The sequence below is a fragment of the Marmota monax genome, unplaced genomic scaffold, assembly GCF_021218885.2.
Source record: "Marmota monax isolate L192 unplaced genomic scaffold, Marmota_monax_Labrador192_F-V1.1 WCK01_AAM20220418_F8-fsc00021, whole genome shotgun sequence".
Taxonomy (NCBI): domain Eukaryota; kingdom Metazoa; phylum Chordata; class Mammalia; order Rodentia; family Sciuridae; genus Marmota; species Marmota monax.
Window position 1 is genome coordinate 6,286,847 of NW_026695228.1, and position 23,753 is coordinate 6,310,599.

The following is a 23,753-nucleotide window of genomic DNA, read 5'->3' on the forward strand; positions in this document are numbered from 1 at the left end:
TGCTGATACAAATTCATCCTGCAGATATACAACCTAGAAGAGCAAAAATATACGTGTAATGAAGATGTTACAGCATTAAGTATAATCAAAAGGAAACAAGCCCAAGTGTCCATAATACTACAGCACTAATATCCATTCCTCAGAGAACCCTCCAGCTATCCTATGGATCAGCTTCCTTAGGTCCAACATGGAAAGAGTTCCAATATAGGAATAAAAAGAACTAAAACAAGACCAGTATGCATTGTATTATTCCATTCAGTTTGATGCAGACGCAGGCATTAGATACACACACCAATCCATACTAACAAATGGCTAAATTTACTAGAATGACCACAGTGACAAGAGTAATTACTTCTAATAATATTTGGCAATAGGTTGGGTAAGACCTTTTTATTTTGTCTCATCTTATGAAAGATATATAAAAGAAAACTGCTTGGGGCATGTATAAAATTCAGAAAAAGACAGTAACTGGATACAATCACTAAATTTGGACTAGTTATATAAAAAGGGTAGTCCTAAGTATTAATTTTAACAAGTATTTATTACTCTGGATAAGTGTTTTGCAATGATTTCCTGTATTTTCGTTATTAGACGTCCTCTGCAATAATCCACGAAAATACCCACATATCTGACACATACTTTTACAAGATCCTGAGAAAATATATCTTGCTTGGATGCCAAATTACCCAAGAGCAATTTTATACACTCAGAATGCAGAAGCTCCTTGCACAGAACATAATCCATTTGAGGTCTCGGTTTTATTTAAGGCTCAGTAACAACAACTAGTCTTCATGAACTGTAAATCTGACTACTGTCTCCACAATGAAATCATCCACTCAAGCTTCTCAATGGGCCAATTAACAGCTGCCTAAATTGACAACAGGAGCGATAAAAGTATCTTTCCAGAATCAGTGCCCATAGCATCTGCATGCTTCAGTAGTCTACCTACAAGAAAATTCTATTTCTTTTGACCCTGGCTTTCGAATTTAGATGTGGCAGGACAAATATGAATTCCATTATTGTGGATAACTTTAAAGGTAACATGAAAAATATCTCCCCTGAAGAAAACGAACAGGACTGAAAGTAGCCACCCAAGTGGCTCAGAAGCCCCTCTCCCAACCCATGTTTACTTACCTTTGAATTTGTTTCCATGTGATATTTGGCACAAGCTCGAAGCTGAGTCACCCAGAACTGCTTTTCTTTTGCATCAGCAGCTAAAATGGAGAAACAGATAAAGCAATGTGTGCAGAGATCACCCAACTTGTTTCTACACCTACCTAAGAGCGTCCCCCAGCCCTCTAGGGGCCTGGTGAGTGAGGGGGAAGGAGGAGAAAGCAGAGGAAAGCAACTTCGAATCAGTGTTCTCCAGTGTTTTTGCAATCATTTCCTGTATTTTCATGATTAGATTTCCTCTGCCATAATCCTTGAAAATACCCACATATCTGACACATACTTTCACAAGATCCTGAGAAAATATATCTTGCTTGGATGCCAAATAAGGTGAACTTACACCAAGAACCAAGCCACACCAAATCGCCACAGAAAATTTGCATTTGGACTACACTACAAATGTAATCTGAAATATCTGTTATAAGAATAGGTTTGCCAATTTTTCAACCTCCTCTTAAGTCCTTTCTACTTTTAAAAAGACAGCAGGAAAGGAGATGTGTGATTATTTGTAAGTGACTATGTGAGGCTCATATGAGCATTAAAGTATAATTCTTCAGGGCCTTTTGTGATCCCAAGTTGCACTATGGAGTCATTTGCAAAATGGGCACTAGGTTAAATTACTGTTATAACATGTGTTCAAGGATTCATATTATTGGACAGAACAAGACACCAGATGAGATCCTCGAATTTCTCTCATAGACATTAATGGGCAATTCAACTGCATATCCTTCCAGCTATACCCCATCTCAAATAATATATATAATTATTCTTAATTGTCATGGGTGAGAGTTCTAATAAAATTTAAGTCAATTTGACTACAAATATTAACTGCATAAATGTTATTTATGATCAGATTATTAACTTCATAGTTATTGACCATGCCAAAAAAAAATGATTCTCTTGAAAATTACACTCATTTACAAAAGTGGGTCTGAGCATCATTTGGTCAACCAAACCAGACTTCAGGTTCAACTTTCAGGTGAAGTAATCCAGAATTACAAAAATGGGAAATTATTTGGCCACATAAGTCATGGTGATGCCTTTAGTCTGGAGGCCTATGGCACATATGATGAACAGAATGAGACCAGGTGAAACTAACTCCGGAAGACAAAGGAGGTACTGACAGAAGCTTAGCATTGAAAATATTCCCAAAAGCTTACAACATAGTGCTCCCATTTTGCTACAGATGGAAGAGATGTGAAAAAAATGGACAGCTAGCTCCTTATGGGATGGGCCCAGGATAAGCCATAAATACGCAGAAGTTTTATCCTGCCCTTTTGTAGTTAAGTTTTAGATAAATTTAGTGCTCTGTGACTATTCCATGCAGATAATAAAACTTTTACGTTTGCTATTAAAATCGCCCTTTAAAAAAAAGTAGAATTTAATAATCCACAGAATATTAGCAACTTGATGGCAAAACGAGATGGCTCAATTGTCGAGTTACTTGGATTTCTCTTTTGTATGGATTTGTGTCATTCTATAAACCACAGGCAGGGTGGGGGAAGTGCCATTAAGTTTTTCACCTGATATTGTTTCTGCTCTGACAATTTATTAAGCAGTAAACGGCAAAGCGAAGCCAAGGACCATATAAATCTAGCCAGCTGGAATGCACACTGCATGAATCTCCAAAGAGCATGAATCTTAGCATGCCCCGCCCCCCCCCCAAAAAAAGAGCTTTCTTCAACTACAGGCATTTTTATTTCATAGGCTTTTGGATTGTTTTATAGATCCTGAAATAGGATTTATATAGAGATAATAAAGAAACATTAGCTTATTTCATCTCTTGGGTAGTAAAGCCTAGAAGTGGAAAAGTGAAAACTAGACCAAGAGGTAGTGAGTCCAGGCTGGCTTTGCAGAGGTGACAACCTGTCATGGTCAAGGACAGATAAGAGGCTGTTTCTTGGTACTTGGCTCATATTTTCGTGAAGAAAAAATATTACTTGAAAAGGCAGACTTATCAGCTGCCCAATATCTGATACATCCAACCCTTCCTTGGGCCTTAATAAATCCCACACGAGTGCGTGCATGTGCACACACCCATGTGTTAGTTTTCTTTTAATAAAAAAGACAAAGCAGAAATCCAGACAGGAGAATCATGGCAATGTAACCCTAACAGAATCCTGGTAGAAAGGCCGGGCAATCAAATTACACTACTGCAATCAAGTCTGGCATTTCAGCAATGAATGTGCCTCTAGGCAGAGCTGGACTCCCTGGACAGTCATGCTCGTTCCTGAGGTTGCCCAGCAAACATCAGTCTTCAGGAGGTGAAGAGCAGGCGAAAAAGCACACAGAGGGAAATTAAATTAACACCAGCAGGCTCTACTGCTACCATGGATTGAATAAAACTTGAATAAAGGGCTCTTTACCAAGAGAAAGTTCGGGAGAAACTTTGGGAGGATGATACTCTAGCCCTTGAAAGGCTGGGTTTGGGGCTGGGGTTGTGGCTCAGGGATAGAGCGCTTGCCTAGCATGCGTGGGGCACTGGGTTAATCCTCAGCACTGCATATAAGTGAAAAAATAAAGGTCCAATCAACAACAACAAAAAAAAAACTTAAAAAAGAAAAGTTTTGTACTCATAACACAAGCCACAGAGGGCACTAGAGTGAAGATGTGTACTATGGGGGCAAAAAAAAAATAGAAATTGAGCAAATACTAAGTCTTCAGCAATCCTAAGCCTCTGCCACCTCTGTAAACACCACCTCTCCTTTGTCCTCAATTCCTCAGTTAATTAAAACAAGCAATTCCTAAGGTCAGCTCCACCTCCCTAGCCCAGGGATAAGAAGGGCAGTAACTGTCAGAGTCCTCCAAACCCAGTAAATCATTAAAGGCGATTAAATACAGCCATCACCATGACAACTATAAAGTAACCCACAAAGCCTGAAAAATCACTAGAAGCACGTACCTCTCAGTTTATACATCTCCCCATTAGCAGAGTACACGACCAGCATGTGGGGAGCCTCATCGCTCAGGGACACGATGGCTCCGGATAGAGACAGGGCTCCTCGAGGCTTCTGGTGTTTGCTTTGTTCATTTACAAAATACTGCAGGATGCCAGCCTCAAAATCCAGCACAAAGTACCTGCAAAGAAACCACGGTGCATCATTTTTCTCTTCCAGTCTATTCTACACAGCACACAGCGGGGCGGTAGGGTAAGGGGAGTACAATCCTGAAGTTGATATCAATGCTCCAAACCCATGAAGTTGCAGACCAAAAAGTTCCTCAAAGGGCCCCACAGAAGTCAAATGGCAGAGAACCCTGGATTCTCATGTCAGAATGGACCCTGTAAAAGGGCCCAGTGGATCAGGTCCATTCAAAACATGGTACAATTCCCACGGCTTCAGCTGGTGCCACGGATACCACATTAAACCTCAGAATGGCAAAGACTAGCAGCAGCATTGCAGCACAGCCTCACAACATGCTCCACGTGACTTCAGAGGAACAGCTGGGATCCAGAGGCCCCAAGAGCAGTGGTTTTATACCCAGGAAGCAGCAGCAAGCGGGGCCTCCACTTCCAACCAGCAGTGAGTGTATCAGGAGGAACCAGAGTACCTGGCATCATCTGTCAGGGAACTGGAGGGACTTCTGCAAACACCTGGACATACTTCAGTCCCTCCCATATATGCCTTTTAACAAAGAAGGGCAGAACATCCATAGCAAGAGACGGGGAACTGAAAATTGCCCAAGTCATACAGCAAATCTTTGAAGCCAAACATCTGACTTGATGATTATTCTCTCAAGCCAGGTGTGGTGGTACACACACTGATCCCAGCGGCTCGGGAGCCTGAGGCAGGATGATCACGAGTTCAAAGCCAGCCTCAGCAACTTAGCAAGGCCCCAAGCAACTCAGAAAGACCTCCTCTCTAATAAAAAATGGCTGGTGATGTGGCTCAGTGGTTAAGTGCCCTTAAGTTCAATCTCTGGTACCAACATTTTTTTTTTAAGAAGGATTATTCTCTCAAGCTGTCACCTGCTAAATAGTAAGACAACTTCCCCTTCTCCACCAAGATGGAAATGCCTTCAACTGGAACTCAAATTCTTCCTGCAGCCTAGAGACCAAGCACAGTGCCCCCTGGCTTTTCTTCCTCTCCCCTTCTGCTCCAACCACACTGGGCTTCCCTTCCTTCCTTCCCCCAAGACCTTTGCATATGCAGTTCTGCCTGTCGGAAGCAGTTACTCAAAGTGTAGTTGACAAATTTTGCTGGTCCACACAAATGGACACTAGTGCACAACGGCTTTTTGAAACTTTCCCTGCATGTGGCTCCCCCACCCCCATTCGGTATGATCAGTTGAACTGGTCTCTGACTAGTCGAGATGTCAAACACATGCTGCTACTTATTAGTCACTAGTCACAGGCATTCACAATACCTATGGGAGGAGGTCGTTCACCACCAGCAGGCTGAGAAACACCTGCCCAGAAAGTACTTCCCCTTCCTACAATATGTTCCCTTCTTTTTCTTGCCATGCTAACTTTGAGCAGATCAGACATCCCTCTTCATAGCACCCTGAAATTCTGGTTGTGGAAGTCTACCTTTGTGTCGATATGATTCAATGTCTAGCATCTGTGTCCCCACCCCAGTGCCCAGCACAGTACCCAGTACCTGACTTCACTCCATTACTATTGGTTAAAGAAATGAACAACTTCCTTAATTCCACATGTACTGTATACCTGAGCCATGCAGTGACCTCAGACACCGCAAAATATTTCACATTTGAAGAACACCTGATGACACAGGTCAGATCCTTTCCACACTACTAACTTGGGTAGTTCTCAGTTTCAATATCAGATTGCACTATATTCCTTTTGACCACATCCTATCTTTGCAAGATTTTTCAGCAGATGCTACAATAGAGAAACATTGGGGGCTGGGGGTGTAACTCAGTGGTAGAACTTGCACCTCACATGCATGAAGCCTGGGACTCAATACTCAACATGAAAAGAAAATTAATGTAGAAGACAGGAGTTATGTCCAATATAATTCCAAGGTTTGAGCAGCCATGCAGTGTCCACAAGTGCACACATTCCATTGATAAGTAATTGTAGCTAAGGAAAATAGTTTTCCTCCAATGTTTTTCAAAGGGCTACCAAGTTAGTACAAAACAACCCCATCCAAATGTATGCCTTAACTACTTCATAAATGAAATGGTGAGATTTATTTTTAACCTAGAAGCATCACTAAGAAAGCTTACAAACTTCCTGCCTTGTTTATTTTGATCATGAACTAGAAGGCAGTCTCCAGTTTACAGATGCCCAAAGATGCAAGAAACTCGAAATCCAAGCCCAGCTCATCTGCATCCAAATTCAGGACTTAGCCCACTGCGGCAATTGTAGATGCTCCCTTGATCTCCCCCGTAGCTCTCCAGCCTCTACTTGTGTATTGTATTCCCCTAACCTTCCTGCTACAACACAGTAACACTGAATGCCTCTGCTGCCAGGTATAGGGGCTCTTCCTCACCCTCCTGCTCCCATGGAGCAAGGAGCAGCCACCTCCTGAGCACATGAACACCCAGTCCTCGATCCTCCACAACTTCTCGTCTTTAAGAAGTCTTCCAGTTGTAATTATTTTTAATATTCTGGATGACCTGGCCAAGACTATCTATTTCACTTTTCTCCTTCCCTCCCATCTCTCATGTCACTATAATAAAGACACTTCTGGTTCTCATGATCAACACGTATAAATCAAGACATAAAAATGTATCATAAACTGGGACTATTAAAATGTGATCCCTAGCCCAACAGTAGCCTCATCAACCTGGAGCTTGTCAGAAATGGAAGCGGAGGCCACACCCAAAACCCGCTCAATCACAAACGCTGGGGGAGGAGCCGAGGAAGCTGTGCTTTCCAAAGCTTCCAGGCCATTCTGGTGCAGGTAAAGTTTGAGAAGCACTGGCTAAAAACGACCATCACCAAATCCCTTTTTCTTCTTGCGGTAGACATAGATGAAATGTTCCAGAACAGGGTTTGAGCTTTAGCCAACAGAATGCAAGCAGAAGCAATGCAGGGCTGGCTCATAAAAATCTCTCAGTTCCAGTTTCATGTCTTTCTACTTGAAATTTGCTTCTGCTCTTCAACATGAAGGTGAAGACCAAACTCCAAAGATAGATGAGCCAGGTTAATTTCTGAGCTGCCAATGGTCAGGGTAAGTGCTAACATGCTTCTCTAGGAGAAAATGCTTTCAAGTTGACCTATAGTTAATGTCACCAGGAGTGTGGCTATGTAGACAAGTCACATCATTACCGACAGTCCTTAAAGGCGCAGGAACTTTGGCACATAGTCTCCCCCCACACGGGGGTGGGGGGTTGGGGGGAGACACAAAGCATTCCCATGAATGAGTGCTGCTCTCACGCTGGGGGAAGTAGAACAGAAGGGGATGTGTGTTCAAGGAACAGGCAGATCCGATTTGCTCTCGACTGCCTCGATTTCTCTGTGCATTGTGCCACTAATTGCAATGGAGAGAAGACAATCTCTTTCTGCTTCCTCCTCCTACCAACCCCTCCATGGAAGCCTGGCAGCTAACCAAGCACATCCTGCACAAACAAGCAACTATATTTGCAAAGGATATCATTCAAAAGCTGCTTTGAAGAAATTAATAGAATGTTTTATTTTTTAAGAAAGGATGGCAGAATAACCAATTGATGTCATTGTGCAGGATATGGGGACATATTATTGATTTTTCATATTACCCATTTCAAACTGGCATCTTAATTCCAACCTCCTGCTCAGATGTGGGGAGGGACCATTTCCACTACTTCCTAAAAATAGTTTAAATGCAAATGCACAAATCTGAATCGTGCATCATAAGGAAGGTCATCAATAATGTACTGTTAAGGACACTTAAAATTTCATCATATTTGGAGAAGAGCACGGGGTCCTGTCTGATTAAGAACCACAACACACTACACAAAGTGCTCTCTCAGCACAGCCTTTGAAAGTTCAGTCAGCTACAGGCAGACAGGTAAGAACTGCCTAGACGGCATTCAAAAGAGCAATTCCTGTTGGTCTGCATCCCCTGGGAGGAAACAAATTAAGTTTGGCTTCCCACCGGGTCACAGCTCTGTCTGCTTCCTGCCGGTTGGAGCCTGCAGCTATATCTAAAAATCACAGCTTTCATTCTAAATAGGAAAGTTAACCATATTTCTAGATTAGGCTTCATTAAGCCGAGTAAAACTGCTAGATAAAATCCTGAAACAATCTTAAAGTCTTTCCCTTCTAGGGGGAAGAACAAGGCAAACCTAACTTCCAGGTTCTGTTATCTTTTTAAATTAGCATCTTTGCACTGTAGTGTGCAACTTGACTCCTATGTAGGTGACCTTAATTGTGTACAGAGTTTTTTGTTATGTGAAATGAAAAGTCAAATAACGTGCTGGGTAAGAAAGAGGGGAGGAATCAAACCCATGAATAAAGTGTCAGTTTAGCTCTAGAAAGTCCCCCAAAGGCTCAGATGTTGAGGGCCTGGTCCCCAACCGGTGATGCTATGGGAAGGTAAAGGGAATGTTAGGAGGTGGGGTCTAGCTGGAAGAGGTGGGTCACTGGGACATGTCTTTAAAGATATATTTTGTCCCCAGCCCCTAGCTCTCCTTCTCTGCTTCCTGGCTTTCATGAGGCAAATGGCTTTCTTCTGCCACAATCTTCAGCCATGATATCCCAGCTTGCAATAGCCTGAGAGCAATGGAATCAACTGGCCACAAACTTCTGAAACCATGACCCAAAATAAAATCTTTTCTCCTTTGAGTTGTTTTTCCTCAGGTATTTGTTACAGTAACCCAAAACTAATACAGAAAGCCACTTTAATCCTTATCAAGCCAGTTTCTTGATGGCACCCCTACCTAATCCCAAGATGGGAGCTTTGACAGGGGGAAGGACACTTTCTGGGAAGGGCTCAGGAAAAGCTATTGAGTAACTAATATCCTTTAACCAATTCTGTTCCTTTGCAAAGAAAAGGAAGTACACACAGGTACTCACATAAACTCACATTTACAACATGTGCCCTCTCACTGGAGCCCACAAACACGTACCTATATATGCTCATGCTAGCACATGCATGCATCCACTCACACTCACTTGCACATGCGTTGGCTCACCGACTCCCACAGAGCATAGCACCTACTCCTGGTTGCTTTCTGGTCTGGCATCTCTCAAGGGTCATCTGTCTACACCAGTGGCCTTGCTATTCCCCACTCCCCCAGCATTTGCATGACAAGTTTCATTACAGAAGTGAACACTGGGCCCTTTTACTTTGCAGTGGGGGGGTGGCCAGGGCCAACAGCCACCCACCAAACTCCAGGTTCCCCAGTACTCATCTATGAGCAGATATTTCTAGCACTGCCACCACCATCCCCCAAACACCAAGAGACAGAGGGTCCAACGCACTCCAGAGAAACGTCAAGGAGAAGGATGTGCATGGCGGCGGGCCAGCTGCTCATTAATGCTGACAGGCAGAAGTTACAGCCAAAATACAGGAAAATTACAGAGTAAAACAAGCAGGGGGAGAAAAAAAAAAAAACCTTCCTTTGAAGAGGAATTCTGTTTGACAGGCTGGTCTTCACACAAAGTGAAATCATTTCATCTAAATTTAAAAGTGAAAATTAAAACAAGAGTAAAGAGATGAAGAAGTAAAGTCGTGGGCTTGTCCTTGGTGTCTGATCAGACTGCCTCTCAGCCACATTGCTGTTCTTCCCAAGAGGGTTCCCCAGACTCCTAGTCCTCATGAGGACCAGGGCCTCACCTCACAGATGCCAGGGCCAATCTACTGAGCCCTGGATGGGCCAGGCCCAGGACCCCTACATGAAAGAAGATGTCTATCAAGTTCCTGGTTGGCAACAGCCTGGTGGCATGTGGTGACCCCTGCTGCACCTGCCTTGCCTTTCCCAGGGACCCCATCTAAGAAGCAATTGCCCCAAACATCTGGAACGCATGAACAAGACCTGTGCTCAGATGTCCACACCCCACCTTGCTCTGACCAATGGCAACTGTGACCTTGTTCTTCAGCTTATGACCCCTATCTATGTGAGGCTATTTACTGCCTAACTCTTCCAGATCCCAGTCCACATCCCCTTCAGCATTTCCCCCCCACCCCCGGCACAGAGCTAGGGGGAGTTGCTCTTTCCAGCAGGGCACACACCGGTAGCTTGCCAATTCCCTCTGCACAGAGATACAGCACCACTTCTCAGATCAAGAAGCACCAAGTTTCTAAAGCTTCTAATCCACTGTTCACAGAAAATAAAACGGGGGAAGAAATCAACAAAGAGAAGTACACTAAGTGAAGAGAGGGGACCTAAATTGTGGATTTGTTTTCCCATGTGTATCTTAAGCCTCCAAAATTAATACCATCTGTGGATGGTTGATGAAATTCTGATATCCATATGAAAATTAAAATTCTCCAAAAAATGATCTCATTAGAGAAGCCAGCTTCAATAAGAAGTGTCTACACATCCTCAGTGGGATCTTGGTCCTGCCTCAATTATCATAACATACAAAAGCAGACTGCACCACCCCAAAAATGTGCCTATACCCAGGGAGAAGAGATTTGCGCGCACACACACCTCCACCCAGGTCTTGTCAACTCAAGATGAGTTGACATTCAAAACCCTCTGAGTTTCCAGCTTGAGAGAAAAGGATAAATCTTCTAGAATTTCCCTCATGATAACCAACTTCCTGGAGAGGATGCTGGATCCTACAGCCAAAAGCTTCCAACAGTTCCAAGGTACAGCACCTGCAGGCAAACATCCCAGCCAAGCTGTCAAGTCTGGAATCCTCCGACTCTCACAATTTCTGGCAGTGGCTGGAGAAACATGATGGCCTTCTCACATCTCTCTGCTGTCAACAGCATGCCCAAGATACCAGGAGATAGAGGATCTAACACTCCAGAGGGACCCACAACTCATCACCAAGCAGGGAATGAATTTACTCTGTTACTTAAAAATTATACAAGCCAGGCATGGTGATGCATGCCTGTAATCCCAGCAGCTAGGGAGGCTGAGGCAGGGGGATTGCAAGTTCAAAGCCAACCTCAGCAACGGCAAGACACTAAACAACTCAGTGAGACCCTGTCTCAGAAAACGGGGCTGGGGATGTGGCTTAGTGGTCTAGTGCCCCCAAGTTCAATCCCCAGTATATAAAAAAGTATCATATGAGACCATGTATGTCAAAAATACACTGACTAAGAATTATACAAGAACACAATCCATTCCTAAACATTCAGGCAGGTGGTGTGACAAGTTCACAAGTTCAATCTCAAACAGATCATAAACCTTGATACAGTATGTCCTGTCTGGTACATGACCATTAATGCTCATCTTCAGACATCTTAAAGATATGCAACAACCATTAACAAAAACATTTGGTACTATTTACTGAGTGCTTTCTATGTGCCATGCACTGTGATGCCCACAAAAAGAATTCACATGTGCTGCACAGCAGTCCTATAAAGTAAATGTGATTATAACCCCTTCCTAACAGAGGGCTTCAAGAACAGAAAGGTTGATAACTCTGAAAGAGCTATAATTGGGCCTATGTTGCAACCCAGCAGTCTGACTTTATAGTCCAGGACTCTATTCAGTTGAGACTAAAGTCTCAACTCAGGGTCAAAAATAAAGCAAAGATTGATAGAAATATAAATAGAAAATAAAATAATCATTCATTGCAAAGTATCTGGTATGTGAAAAAGACTTGATATTTAATATAAATTAACATAGTTTTAATAACATAGCACATCATATTGTAGTTGAATTATTGTAGTTTATGTTCTATAATATATAATTGTGTTATTAAAGTTTTTAATATTAACATTGGGAAAAGTACTAAGGACTATTTTTTAGCCAATCGTGGGCAGGGTATGACAGAACAAATTAAAGATGTTTCAAAATTAAAATTATAAAGCAAACAAGGTCCATAAATTCCTGACTCCCCCACCCAGGCCTAGAGAAGCTTTGTGGTCGAGATGGGGGAAAGAGGGGATAGGAATTTCACAAATTTTTGCAAGTGATTCAGAAGCTCAGAAGCCCTCCAAAATACAAAAATCAGAGGCAAGATAAAAACTTGTTATTCACCACTCATGTTGCTTCTGATCTGTCAACTCTCTCAATTACTCATTCAACATACACCTGAGCACCCTGCATATGAAAGAGCCAAAGCTCAGCTTTCCTAAGTCACCACAGCACAGACAGGTTTCTTGCTTCAGTCAGTTTGGAAGTTTTTTTTTAGTTTGTTTTTTGAGAAAGATTTAAAGTGACAAAATCCAGCACGGAGTTCCCTCCCCATAGAATCATCACCTGGCATTATGTAGTCAGTCTCCCACCTGACCACAGGGTCCCCAGGCACCCATAGATTGAGAGCTGCCATCCCCAGCAGTTGCTGCTTGGAAACCCCTGATAAGGCCCCCACAGAGGTCCAAAAGAACTTTCAACAGGAGCTTTGATGCACTGCACTTGGATTTAACCCATGATGAGTTTCAAAGACTAGTTTTTAAAGACTAGGAGATTTAATACTGAAACTAAGAACTGGGCCCTTATGAGGACTAATAGTGCCTTGTCACCTTCTGAACTATTAACTCTTGGGTTCCTGGTGCCCATAGATGAGCAGAGCATGGTACCCAGGGTACATCCTAAAGTATCAAGCTGTGTCTTCATGCTCACAAATCACATCATCGTTCTTGCCACCAACAAGGACAGGAACTTACTTGAGGATCTCCGAGATGGGCCGAGTCAAGCCTTTCTTTTACTTTAAGCTCAAAAAAAAAAAAAAAATCACATCATTGAAACAGATCCTGCTACTGGCTAAAGCCTTGGGATAAATGTGGGCGGGTGCCCCCAGCTATCACCCCTAAAGTCAAGCAAGATGGGAAGCCGTCTTGGGGAGGCCAGGAGAGCCAGCATATCACAAACAGGCCCCATGGCTCAGCTTTTCCCCCACACATCCAGCAGAGTCAGGCTCTGGGTCACTGGAGTCAAAGTGTCTTGTTATTTTCTCCGAGTGGTGTCTCAGCAGCAAGGAAAGAGATGCCATTCGGCTGTCAGCAGGCAGGCTGTGGCCTGGAGCAGAGGTTTTTAAACTTAGACGCATTAGCATCACTTGGAGGTTGTTAAGTGCTCATGGGCCTCTCCACGAGCATTTCTGATTCAGGAGGTCTGGGTGGAGCATGGTCCCAGGTGATTCTGATGCTATTCATGGTCATGCTCTATGGAAACCACTTGTGCAAGAAACATACAAATTGTCAAAATCAAAATGGAGTCCCTTAGGTCAACCCTAACAAAAAATAAAAGTGAATAACGCCTAGAGATTACAAAGGAAGGGGTTCTGCCTGTGACTGCCTGATGGTAGCTACCACAAAAGACTGCCAGAACCACAAGCGGGCACAGAAGCCACTGTAGCCTCTTACAAAAAAGCACCTCTACAAGGACATCTGCCCAGCAACTGCTCAGCCTTGGACTAACACCACTTTTATTATTAATTATTGCAGCCAAGGATTACTGTTTCAGAACATCTGACGTAATCCTCACTTTGGCCTTTGAAACCTTCCCCTTGTCTCAACCTCCTTGAATACCCCCCAGTTTACTATGGCATGGGTATTCTCCAGATACCAGTATTCTTTGGAGAATCTCTGATTGCTTCTTTATTTTTTTTAGGTTGACACACTAATTCTCATTTTTGTGACCTTGGGCAAGTTATTTAGCCACACAGGGCCTTGAATTCCATGTCTGTAAAAGCGAAAAGCTAGCTAATTCTCTTTTGAAGACCGTTCATTCCCCACCATCTCAGTTGCCCACAGGTGTGCCTGCTTATAAAACAAGAACTTCCAAATGTACCCATTATGTTCCTAAATGCAGACAGTAAATTGGATCTGATGATGATGCTCAGGTTGCATGAGATTAGCAGTTTAGTTAATTTACTACAAGACCAACAAGACAGGACTTCATATGAGAGGCTGTCTTTACTCTTTTTTTTTGGGGGGGGGGGCGTAAATTATTTGGCAAGTGTGGTCAGCTGGACATAGGTTCTGCAATATAGTAAAGTTTATCCATGTTATGGCGAAAGAGGAGAGAATCCACATAAGTCCAATAATTGCTTTGAAGTAGGTATCTCTAATCCTATAATTAAGTTTTATTTGTAAAAATTCACTAATTCTTTAAAAAAAAATAATTTCCTGAGTACCTACTATGTGCCAGGTATCACATTAACTGCTAAGGATATATGGGGTGGGGGTAAGGGAGACAGACAATATTCACTAAAATAAAAGCCAAATTCTAGCTGTGATAATGTGTCATGTAGAGTCAAGTCAATTAGTAGAATGGGACTTGGAGGGAGTTCCAAAGAGACGAACTGAGATTGGAGGAATGAGGTGATGGAACAGAAAGAGAGAGGAGCAGAGGCTTCCAGGTGAAGGAAACTGTGTAGAGAGGTCCTGAGGCTGGGTAAGGGGACAGTGTGACTGTAGCACAGAGGAAGGAGCATGCTTTCAGACGCTGCTAGAGACACCAGGAAGGTAAAAGCAGGCAGACCAGCGAGGCACGGAGGGAGTCCGTCAAGAGCACTCCACTGAAGGGTGTCAAGCAGAAGAGGGAAAGCTAGGCCCAGTTTGGTAAAGGAGAACCCCTGAGCTCCAGTGCAGGCTGAGGCTAGGAAAGAAGCCAGGTGGACACAGGAGAGCAGTGGTTCACTGCAGTTCAACATCATGGACTAAGGAGGCTAACCAAGCCTTTCCTCTGGAAATCAGCTACACAACTAGACAAAACTGCCCAAAGCAACCAGTTCAACACAGCGGAAACAGACCAAAGCCATAAAATGAGAATAGTTTATTCATACAAACTCTTGAACTTTGGTAAGAATGGGCAGGGTCTGCAGTCACCAGGGCTGGGCTGTTCCCATCCTCTACCTGGCTATGTTAACTAGTAGTTCTACCAGAGCAGGCAGGTGGGAAGAACAGGCACTTTGAGGCCACCCAGGGAAAGAGCTCCTGTGGTTGGCAATGTTGCCACTGGAGAGCCTCACTGACCTGAGACTGCAGCCTGGTTTGGAGCAATCCACTCACACTAGCCAGAGATCTAACTGGGAGCTCCCAAAGGGGAGGAAACTTCACATACCCAAGTTCTGCACTGGCTGAGAAGAAATGCAGCAAAACCTGCGCAGGCCCAAGCCACCCACACATCCTTGGCCAAGACAGCCTACACACAGAGGAGATTGCCAGAAAGACAAGGCCAAGACAGGCATGAAAGCAGCCTGAGGTTCCAGACATACCAGCAGAGCCAGGAAGCCTTGCTGGCTAAAGATACTGGAGCACAATCTCCACCAATCTTTGACTGAATGCCAGGCACACATATCTGAACATTCAGAGAACTCTCATAGTAAGGCAAGCAATCCCACCAAAACATAGGCAAAAGATTTCCTTTCACCAAAGAAGATACATGAGTGCCTAATAAACACATGAAAATAGTAACATATTAGTCTTTAGGAAAAGGCAAATTAAAAGCACAATAAGATACCATTTCCCAGCCACAGAATTGCCATAATAAAAAAGACTAAGCAGCAGCAACTTGTGAAGTAGGGAAACTAGGACCCTCCTGCATTGCTCGTAGGAACAGGTAATGATAAACCCAACTTGAAACACAGCAATTTGGCTCCTGAGTATCTATCAAACAAAAACACAACCTGTCCACACCAAAGGCTTACATGCAAATGTTCAAAGCAGTATTCTTTTTTTATCTTTGTAGCGGAAAGACCAAAAGCTTGATATTTTATTGTTTGTTTGACATGTCAGTGTGCCCTACAAGATTTATCTTATAGATTTTTTTCTACTATTATGGGAAATTTTAGATCTAGTTAATTTTTTTTTGTTTTGGTTATACAAGATAGTGAATGCATTTCAACTCATTGTATACACATGGAGCACAACTTTTCATTTCTCTGGTTGTACATGATGTAGAGTCGCATCATTTGTGCAATCATACACGTACCTAGGGTAATGATGTCCGTCTCATTCCACCATCTTTCCTACCCACATGTCCCCTCCCCTTCCCTCTCTCCCCTTTGTCCAATCCAATTGTTCCCCCATTCTTCCCATGCCCCCCTTCATTGTGGATCAGTTTTCTCTGATTACAGAATCAGAGAAAACTATCACTAATCAGAGAAAACACTAGGCCTTTAGTTTTCTGAGATTGGCTTACTTTGCTTAGCATGATATTCTCCAGCTCCATCTATTTACTTGCAAATGCCATAATTTTATTCTCTTTTAATGTTGAGTAATATTCCATTGTGTATATATACCACAGTTTCTTTATCCCTTCATCTATTGATGGGCATCTAGGTTGGTTCCACAGTTCAGCTATTGTGAACTGAGCTGCTCTAAACATTGATGTGGCTGCATCACTATAGTATGCAAAGCAGTATTATTGATTGTAGCCAGAAACTGGAAATAATTCAAACATCCATCCACTGGCGACCAGATATGTGATCTGTGATTCCATACTATGGAATACCATTCAGCAATAAAAAGAACAAAATACTAGCACATGTTACAACAGGGATGAACTTCAAAAATATTATGCTGAGTGAAAGAAGCCAGATGCATAAGACTACACATTATTTGATTCCATTTATATGAAATGTCCAGAAAAGGGATACACAGAGACAAAAGAATCAGTGGTTGTCTGGGGCTGAGGGTGGAGTAGGATTAACTGCCAACTGCTTAGAGGGATTTGCGTGTGTGTTAGAAATGTTGTCAGACTGAACCATGGTGGTCTTCGTACAACTCTATAAACACACTAAAAATAACTGGATTGTATACTTAAGTGAAGTTTATAGTGTGGAAATTATACCTTAATAAAAAGTGGTTAAAAAAAAAAAAACCTTCCAGCATCCCTGGCAGTAGTCTAGACCAGGGTGAGGATAACAGAGCTTCGAAGTTACAATGGTAGGACTTGAGAGAACGGGCTGGGGAGGTAGCTCAATGGTACAGTGCTGTCTCACATGCATGAGGCCCTGGGTTCAGTTCCCTAGCGCCACTAAATAAATAAATACATGATGGGCCAGGAATTCAGTTTGGGAAGACCACCTTTGAGGTATCCCTAAAACTTCCAGAGATGTTATTGAGTGAGCAGATCTGGTACCCAGAGGTCTGAGCTGGAGGTGTAAATCTGAAGGTGAGGTGTAAGGTGACTGACACTGAGGTCACAGGCAGGGGGAGATGACAGAGGAAGGAAGGCAGGAAGGAGAGGAGGGCCTGGGCCCCAAACCTGAGGAACTCTAACAATAAACAGCCAAAGAGAAGAGGAAACAAGGCAGAGAAGCAGGCAGAAAGCCAGAAGCCCAGAAAGAAAACATCTAATAAAGGAAGAAGTGATTGGCCACGTCAAACACCAACAAAACGTCAGTGAGAACAGAAAGGTGCCTGTTTGTGACATACACTGATGTGTTTATTTCTAGATGATGGATCCTCATGAACCCCACTTTACTGTCTAGCAAACCAGTTCTGATGCAGTGAACTCAGGCACAAGGCTGAACATATTTTAATTTCCCAACATTTACTGCCCAAGTCCACCAGCTGTTTCCAAATAGCCATGTTCCATTTTTATGAGAGGTAGCAGAAACCTAGTTGAAACCAGGATCCAAAACTCAGCTCTGCAACTTGTGGTCTGAAACCAGGTGTGGCAGAGACAAGCTGCTACCCTAGAAGATCTGTTTTCTCTTCTCTTTCATATTAAGAGAATGCTCGTTTTTAGTTGAGCATAACCCACTATGCCAGAATACATATCCTAACCTCTTTTTCCCCTAGATGGGGTCAACTAAGTTCCTGCTAATGAGGAGCTGTGATGTATTACACGCCCTCTCTCCTCCATCTGCTTTGTGGAAGATGGATATGATGGCTGGAATCCCATGAGTCCTCTTGTACCAGAAGGACATGTCACATTCTACAGATAGTGAGGCAGAAAGTTCAAAGGAGATTGGGTCTCTGATATCTGTGAAATCCCCAAGGCAGTCCTGAAAAGCTTATCTCCAAACTTCTTTCATGTGACAGAAAACCAAAGGCTACACATTAGAATCATCTGGACCCTTTTTACAAACTTCAATCCCAGCATGCACTGGGACCAATAAGCCAGAATCCTGAGTGGGGAAAACCAGGCACTAGTAGCTTTTTAATGATCCCCAGATGTCTGCAACTACAGTCAACCAACTGTGAGAACCAGTGGTTGACTATCTTCAATCAGTTCTAATATTCACAGCTAAACACAATTCCTGTCATAGAAAACCTTATGCAGGTGTGAACATCTTTAAACTAGGGAATTTTACACCCTTATTTTGCTCAAATTTATTTGTTTTGGGGGAGTTCATCCACTTTTTTTATAACAATATTTCATTTATTTCTTTTTTTCATTTTTTTGTTGTTGTTGATGGATCTTTATCTTATTTATTTATATGTGGTGCTGAGAATTGAACCCAGTGCCTCATACATGCTAGGCAAGTAATCTACCACTGAGTCACAACCCCAGCCATTTCTTTTTATTTTATTATTTGTTCTTTTTAGATATACATGAAATTGGAGTGTATTTTGACTTACATGCATTGAGTATAACTTATTCTAATTAGGATCCCATTCTTGTGCAGATAGGAAATTTTTTAATGTTTATGACTTCCACAAATATTTAGTAGCCTATTGTATGTTAGATATTGATCATATATTGGTACGTGTCTTAATTTCTACCCTCAAGCAACTTACAGGTATATTGTCTAAAATTACATGAATGTGTTCAATCAACATAGACCCCAAACTAGCCAGGTGTGGGGGAACACGTCCGTAATCCCAGAGGCTCAGGAGGCTGAGGCAGGAGGATCATGAGTTCAAAGCCAGCTGCAGCAACTTAGCAAGGATTTAAGCAACTCAGTGAGACCCTACCTCTAAATAAAATTTACAAAAAAGCTGGGGATGTTGCTCAGTGGTTAAGTGCCCCTGAGTTCAATCCCCAATACCAAAAAAAAAAAAAAAAAAAAAAACGGCCAAAACTATACAACTACTACTTTAACCATAATGCAGTACCCAGGAGAAGCAGCATGATGAGGCAAAAATCCTATCACCACACTAGAGGAAAGTTAACAGCCCCTTACAAAGCATTCAGGAATTAATTGCTGAGAAGAACTCAGCATAGCTGCTGTATCCTAAACACACACAGCACCAGAAATGATGATTAGAATGTTCCACATTTCTTATTTATGATCATCAGGAACAATGTTACATTAATTTTAAGAAACTCACACTCTAATTATGGTACGACAGCAGCATGAATGAAGCATTCATCAGGGTCCATAAATCTGTCAAACACGGAGGCCCTTTAGAAACTCACGAGATGACAGTAAATACCTGCCGAGGATACAGCGTTACAGCCCCATTTTTTCAGATTACAAAGAAAAACAATAATTACTCCCCGAAAGACAGATTAAGATTTATCCTTCAGTGGATCAAATGTTCCAGGTTCTAAGCATAAAGATCCAAGGCCAAAGGCTGCACCCAAATGGAAACCACTGGCATTTTCTACAAAGGGTGGCACTGTTTCTTTGCAAATCTATGAATCTGCATCACTGCTTCTGGTCCTGGACAAGGCACAGAATAGGCACACCTCAGGGAGATGCCACCCAGGACAGGGAGCTAAGGGAGCAGAGAGGGCCTGGGGAGGAAAAGAAGTTGGGCTCCCAGCTACAGAGACAATCTAGGTCAGAGACAAGGAGAGGGGCCTGTTCAAGGAGGGCATTAGGGGACAAGGAGGAGGGGCCTGTTCAAGGAGGGTCCTCTAACTGGGTCACCCAAGTCACTGACACAGGATGATAAGCAGAAGCACCATTGGGGGGTCACCAGCAGGAAGGTGGAAGGGCCAGCAGCTCCTGCAAGCCCCCTCCCCATTCAGCCCCTCATCACAGGCCTCAGGCAGGTGGAGTTAAGAAAGACTGAGGCCAGACCTTGGGGGAAGGGAGGAAGGACAGAGGGTGAAGGAGCTTGACTGCACTCCAGGCCTGAGGGTACCTTCCTCCACCAGGTGTCCTCACCTAAGGAGGACAGGGGAGGGCTTGTGCATCTGTCACACCACTCCCAGGTACAAAACTCAGGGCAAGGCAGCTAAACATAGAAAGGTAGTAAAAGGTGCATGCCAAAGGTAGAAAGATCCAGATGTCCGAGGACAAGGATGCTACACAGGTGAGGAAAGCAGGGTGGTGCCATTTATACCACAAAGAGACTAATGAATAACAAAGGACAATAACCTAAAGCAAATCTTAAATGGCCCCAGTGAATTTATGCAGGTTATTTAGAATGTGGAAGGAATGCAATTAGAACTACTGTCTGAAAATAATGGGTTTGAAAAGGAAGAGTTTTGATCAAGGCACTGAACGGATTGGTAGAAGAGCAGAATGTGGTGGGAAGACGAATCGGTGAGCGGGCAAATTAACCAAGGCACTCTCAGAAGGCTTTGGGGCTGGATTTTAAAAATGGAAAAAAATCTGATGAAACAGAAGTGTCCACATCTCACAATAGTTCCAGAGATAGAAAGAAAAGAAAAACATAAAAAGAGAAAAGGAAAGATTTAAAGCACCTCTGGGTTCAATCTCCAGTGTGGAAAAGGGGTGGAGGCAGTAATATAATTTAGTACAATTTTAAAACAGCTTTTCTGATCACCGACAAGGTGAAAAAGTGAATTTTTTTCATTTATTCTAATTTGTTATATATGACAGCAGAATGCAATTCAATTCATATTACACAAATAGAGCACAATTTAGAAAGTGAGATTTTTTTAAAAAATCATTTACTGTAGCATTGTCCTCTCTTGTTCTGCAGTCCTGCCTCTGGTAAAAGCTCCAACTCTTGGCCTTTTACAAGGCCTACCATGAAGAATTGTCACTAGTCATCTTTCCTATCCCATGGTCTCTCCTCTTATCAGACCCACTGTTCCCTAAGATCTCTCTCACATTTTCTCACTTCTCAGGCTGGTATTACTTAGAATCCAAAGTCACCGCAGTCAGCTACTCTAAGTAGCAATTATTTTTGCTTTATTGTTCCAATATAGATTTTTAAATGTTATACTTCTGACATTTCACTGATTGCATTAATATTAAGAGATTTTTATTTAATTAACTTTATGGATGTTATGGGTACTGAGGAGGATCACTTTTTCTAATTGCTTCTGATTTTTTTCTTGCCTTAGTGCATAGTACAGAATGTTCTGATATACACGCAAGTGAGCAGGCAACTGTGTTATTCTTGTTTTAAATAAAAACATTTCCAAAGAATTGTTTTCATCAATGTCAGCTATTTGTTTCAGAGAGCTATTCTTCATTATGGTAAGGAACCATTCATTTCTTTCTATATAATTTAGATTACTTTTACCTAACATGCATTAAATATATATATATATTAGTGCAGTTCCTTGTAATATCACCACACATGCTTAGCGTGTGCACTGATAAATCCAACCTCCTTTTATCCACCTGCCCCCCACATACACCCTTTTCATTCTTTAGTAATCACTATACTATCCTCAGGTCAACTTCTTTTTAGTTTCCACACATGAGAAAGAACACGCAGTATGTTTCTTTCTGTCTGGCTTGGAAATACACATTTCTCATTTATAAGGATACATATCATATCTAGCCTCCCTTCTACCCTCTCCTGTCCTCCCTTCTCTCCCTGATCCCCAGGCCTCCTTCCCTCCCCTATTAGTTCTTCTACATTCTGGTCATTTTTCCCCCTTTGGTTTTCACATGAGTGAAAATATGTGATACTTGTCTTTCTGTGTCTGGCTCATTCTGCTTAACATAATGTCCACCATTCATTCATTTTTCAGCAAATGACAGGATTTCACTCTTCTTTAACACTCCATTATGTGTATAGGCCATATTTTCTTTGTCCAATCATCTGTCAAAGGGCACCCAGGCCGATTCCATATCTTGGCAATTATGCATTGTGGTATAATAAATGTGGGTATGCAGGTGTCTCGTTTGTATGCTGACTTCATTTCCTTTGGAGTGATAGTTGGATCATCAGTTTTTTGAGGAACCTCCATACTGTTTTCCATAGTGTGGATACACTTTCAAATCCAGTAGTCAACACCGGAACTTTTCCTACTGATCTTCCACATCCATTCTCCATCACTTCTAATCTATTTCTCTCTATCAACACAACGAATTTTCTTTATTGTAAATGAGATCCCCCTGTACTCCTGATTAAACTCCTTAAATGGCTTCCCACTGCATTCAAGATGAAATCCAAAATCCTTAGATGAGCCTAAGGGTCTTCATGATGTACTCAGCTGGCTTCCTGGGTCTCTTCTGCCAACTTCTCATCTCTCTGCTCCTGACCCACTGGTGTCTTCATATCCCTGAGGACTCCCCACATGTATTCACTCAGCAGATACACTTAGCATTCACCAAGTATTCTAGGAACCAGGAATATATCCATGCGGGAGGGGCAAACAACAGGAAAACATCAGGAAAAATATAATAATGATGACTAACATATGGCTACACCCCATGATGTAGATATTATTACTACTCCTTTGGAAAGATGAGGAAACCAAAGCACAGAGGGGGTCTCTCACTTACTAGGGTCACACAGTGAATCAGCAGCTGATATCTGTCCACACTGCTACTCTCAGAAAGATAAGAGCATGCTCAGTCTACCATCTCAGAACAAAAGGCCTTGACTTCGAGGAAATATTTTTTTTTTTTCTTTAAGCAGGGGAGGTGAGAGAGAGATGAAACACTCATCAGGAAATATCAAAATGGACAGGAAGTGAAAGCTGGATGACTGGTAAACCCAGTGACTCAAGCATGCCCATGAATAATCTCCCGTGTTGAACAGGTGAAATCCAAACTTCTACTGTGGGACGAGTTCTCACAGGACCGATGGGGTCACCCCAAGATGGTAACTATCCCACCACCTCCTTTCTCCTTGCCTCTCCTACACCCACTTGGATCTGCCTTCTCACATCCAGCATTAGCTTTATTGCTTGATTACCTTTCCCCAGCACAGCAGCCCACGCCTCCCAGACTGGCAGGAAACCAAAGCACTCAGCAGGAGTCTAATGGCCACCCAGTCAGCAAACTCCAAGCTGGGGAGGGCAGACCAGGACAGGCAGGGCAATTAGTCCCAGACACTAATGCACAAAGAAGCCAGCGTGATGTATGGGCAATCAGATCAGGCTGCCAAGCAGGGGTCTGGAAAAAATATATGCATTTTCGAAATGAAAACCACTGACTGGCTAACTTCACCTGGCATTTAATTAAACTAACCGGAAAGGGCCCAGCGTACCCAAAAAGCCATCAAAAACAAGATTAAAATCTCAACTGTCCTTCCAACATAGGGCTCCAAGCCTCCATGCAACCCGATCTGCTGTGACCACATTGAGTCACATCAATCACTTGGTCCTCCCAGGGTGACTTTGTGACACATGACATACTTTCCAAAGAACACATAATCCCAAACAGACGACACAGTGGGTTGGGACTTCCGCATGCTCCGACTCTTCACAGTCTCAAAGGCAACCTGAATCAAAATTATTTCCAATCTGGGTCTGAACTGGCCAAAATCTGTGCTATGAAAACAGCTGGTGTT

General features: G+C 42.7%; 1 protein-coding gene across 2 annotated transcripts in view; it reads right to left on the minus strand.

Annotated features, from left to right (window-relative positions):
- Positions 1-23,753, minus strand: part of Osbpl10 (oxysterol binding protein like 10) — a 275,538-nt gene that overhangs the window by 178,126 nt on the left and 73,659 nt on the right. For both annotated transcript variants that reach the window (XM_046437455.2, XM_046437454.2), the window contains exons 2-3: positions 4,073-4,248; positions 1,135-1,214 (exon numbers count right to left, since the gene is read on the minus strand). In XM_046437455.2, coding sequence (XP_046293411.1) covers positions 1,135-1,214; positions 4,073-4,248 — 256 coding nt within the window. The remainder of the gene's footprint in view (positions 1-1,134; positions 1,215-4,072; positions 4,249-23,753) is intronic.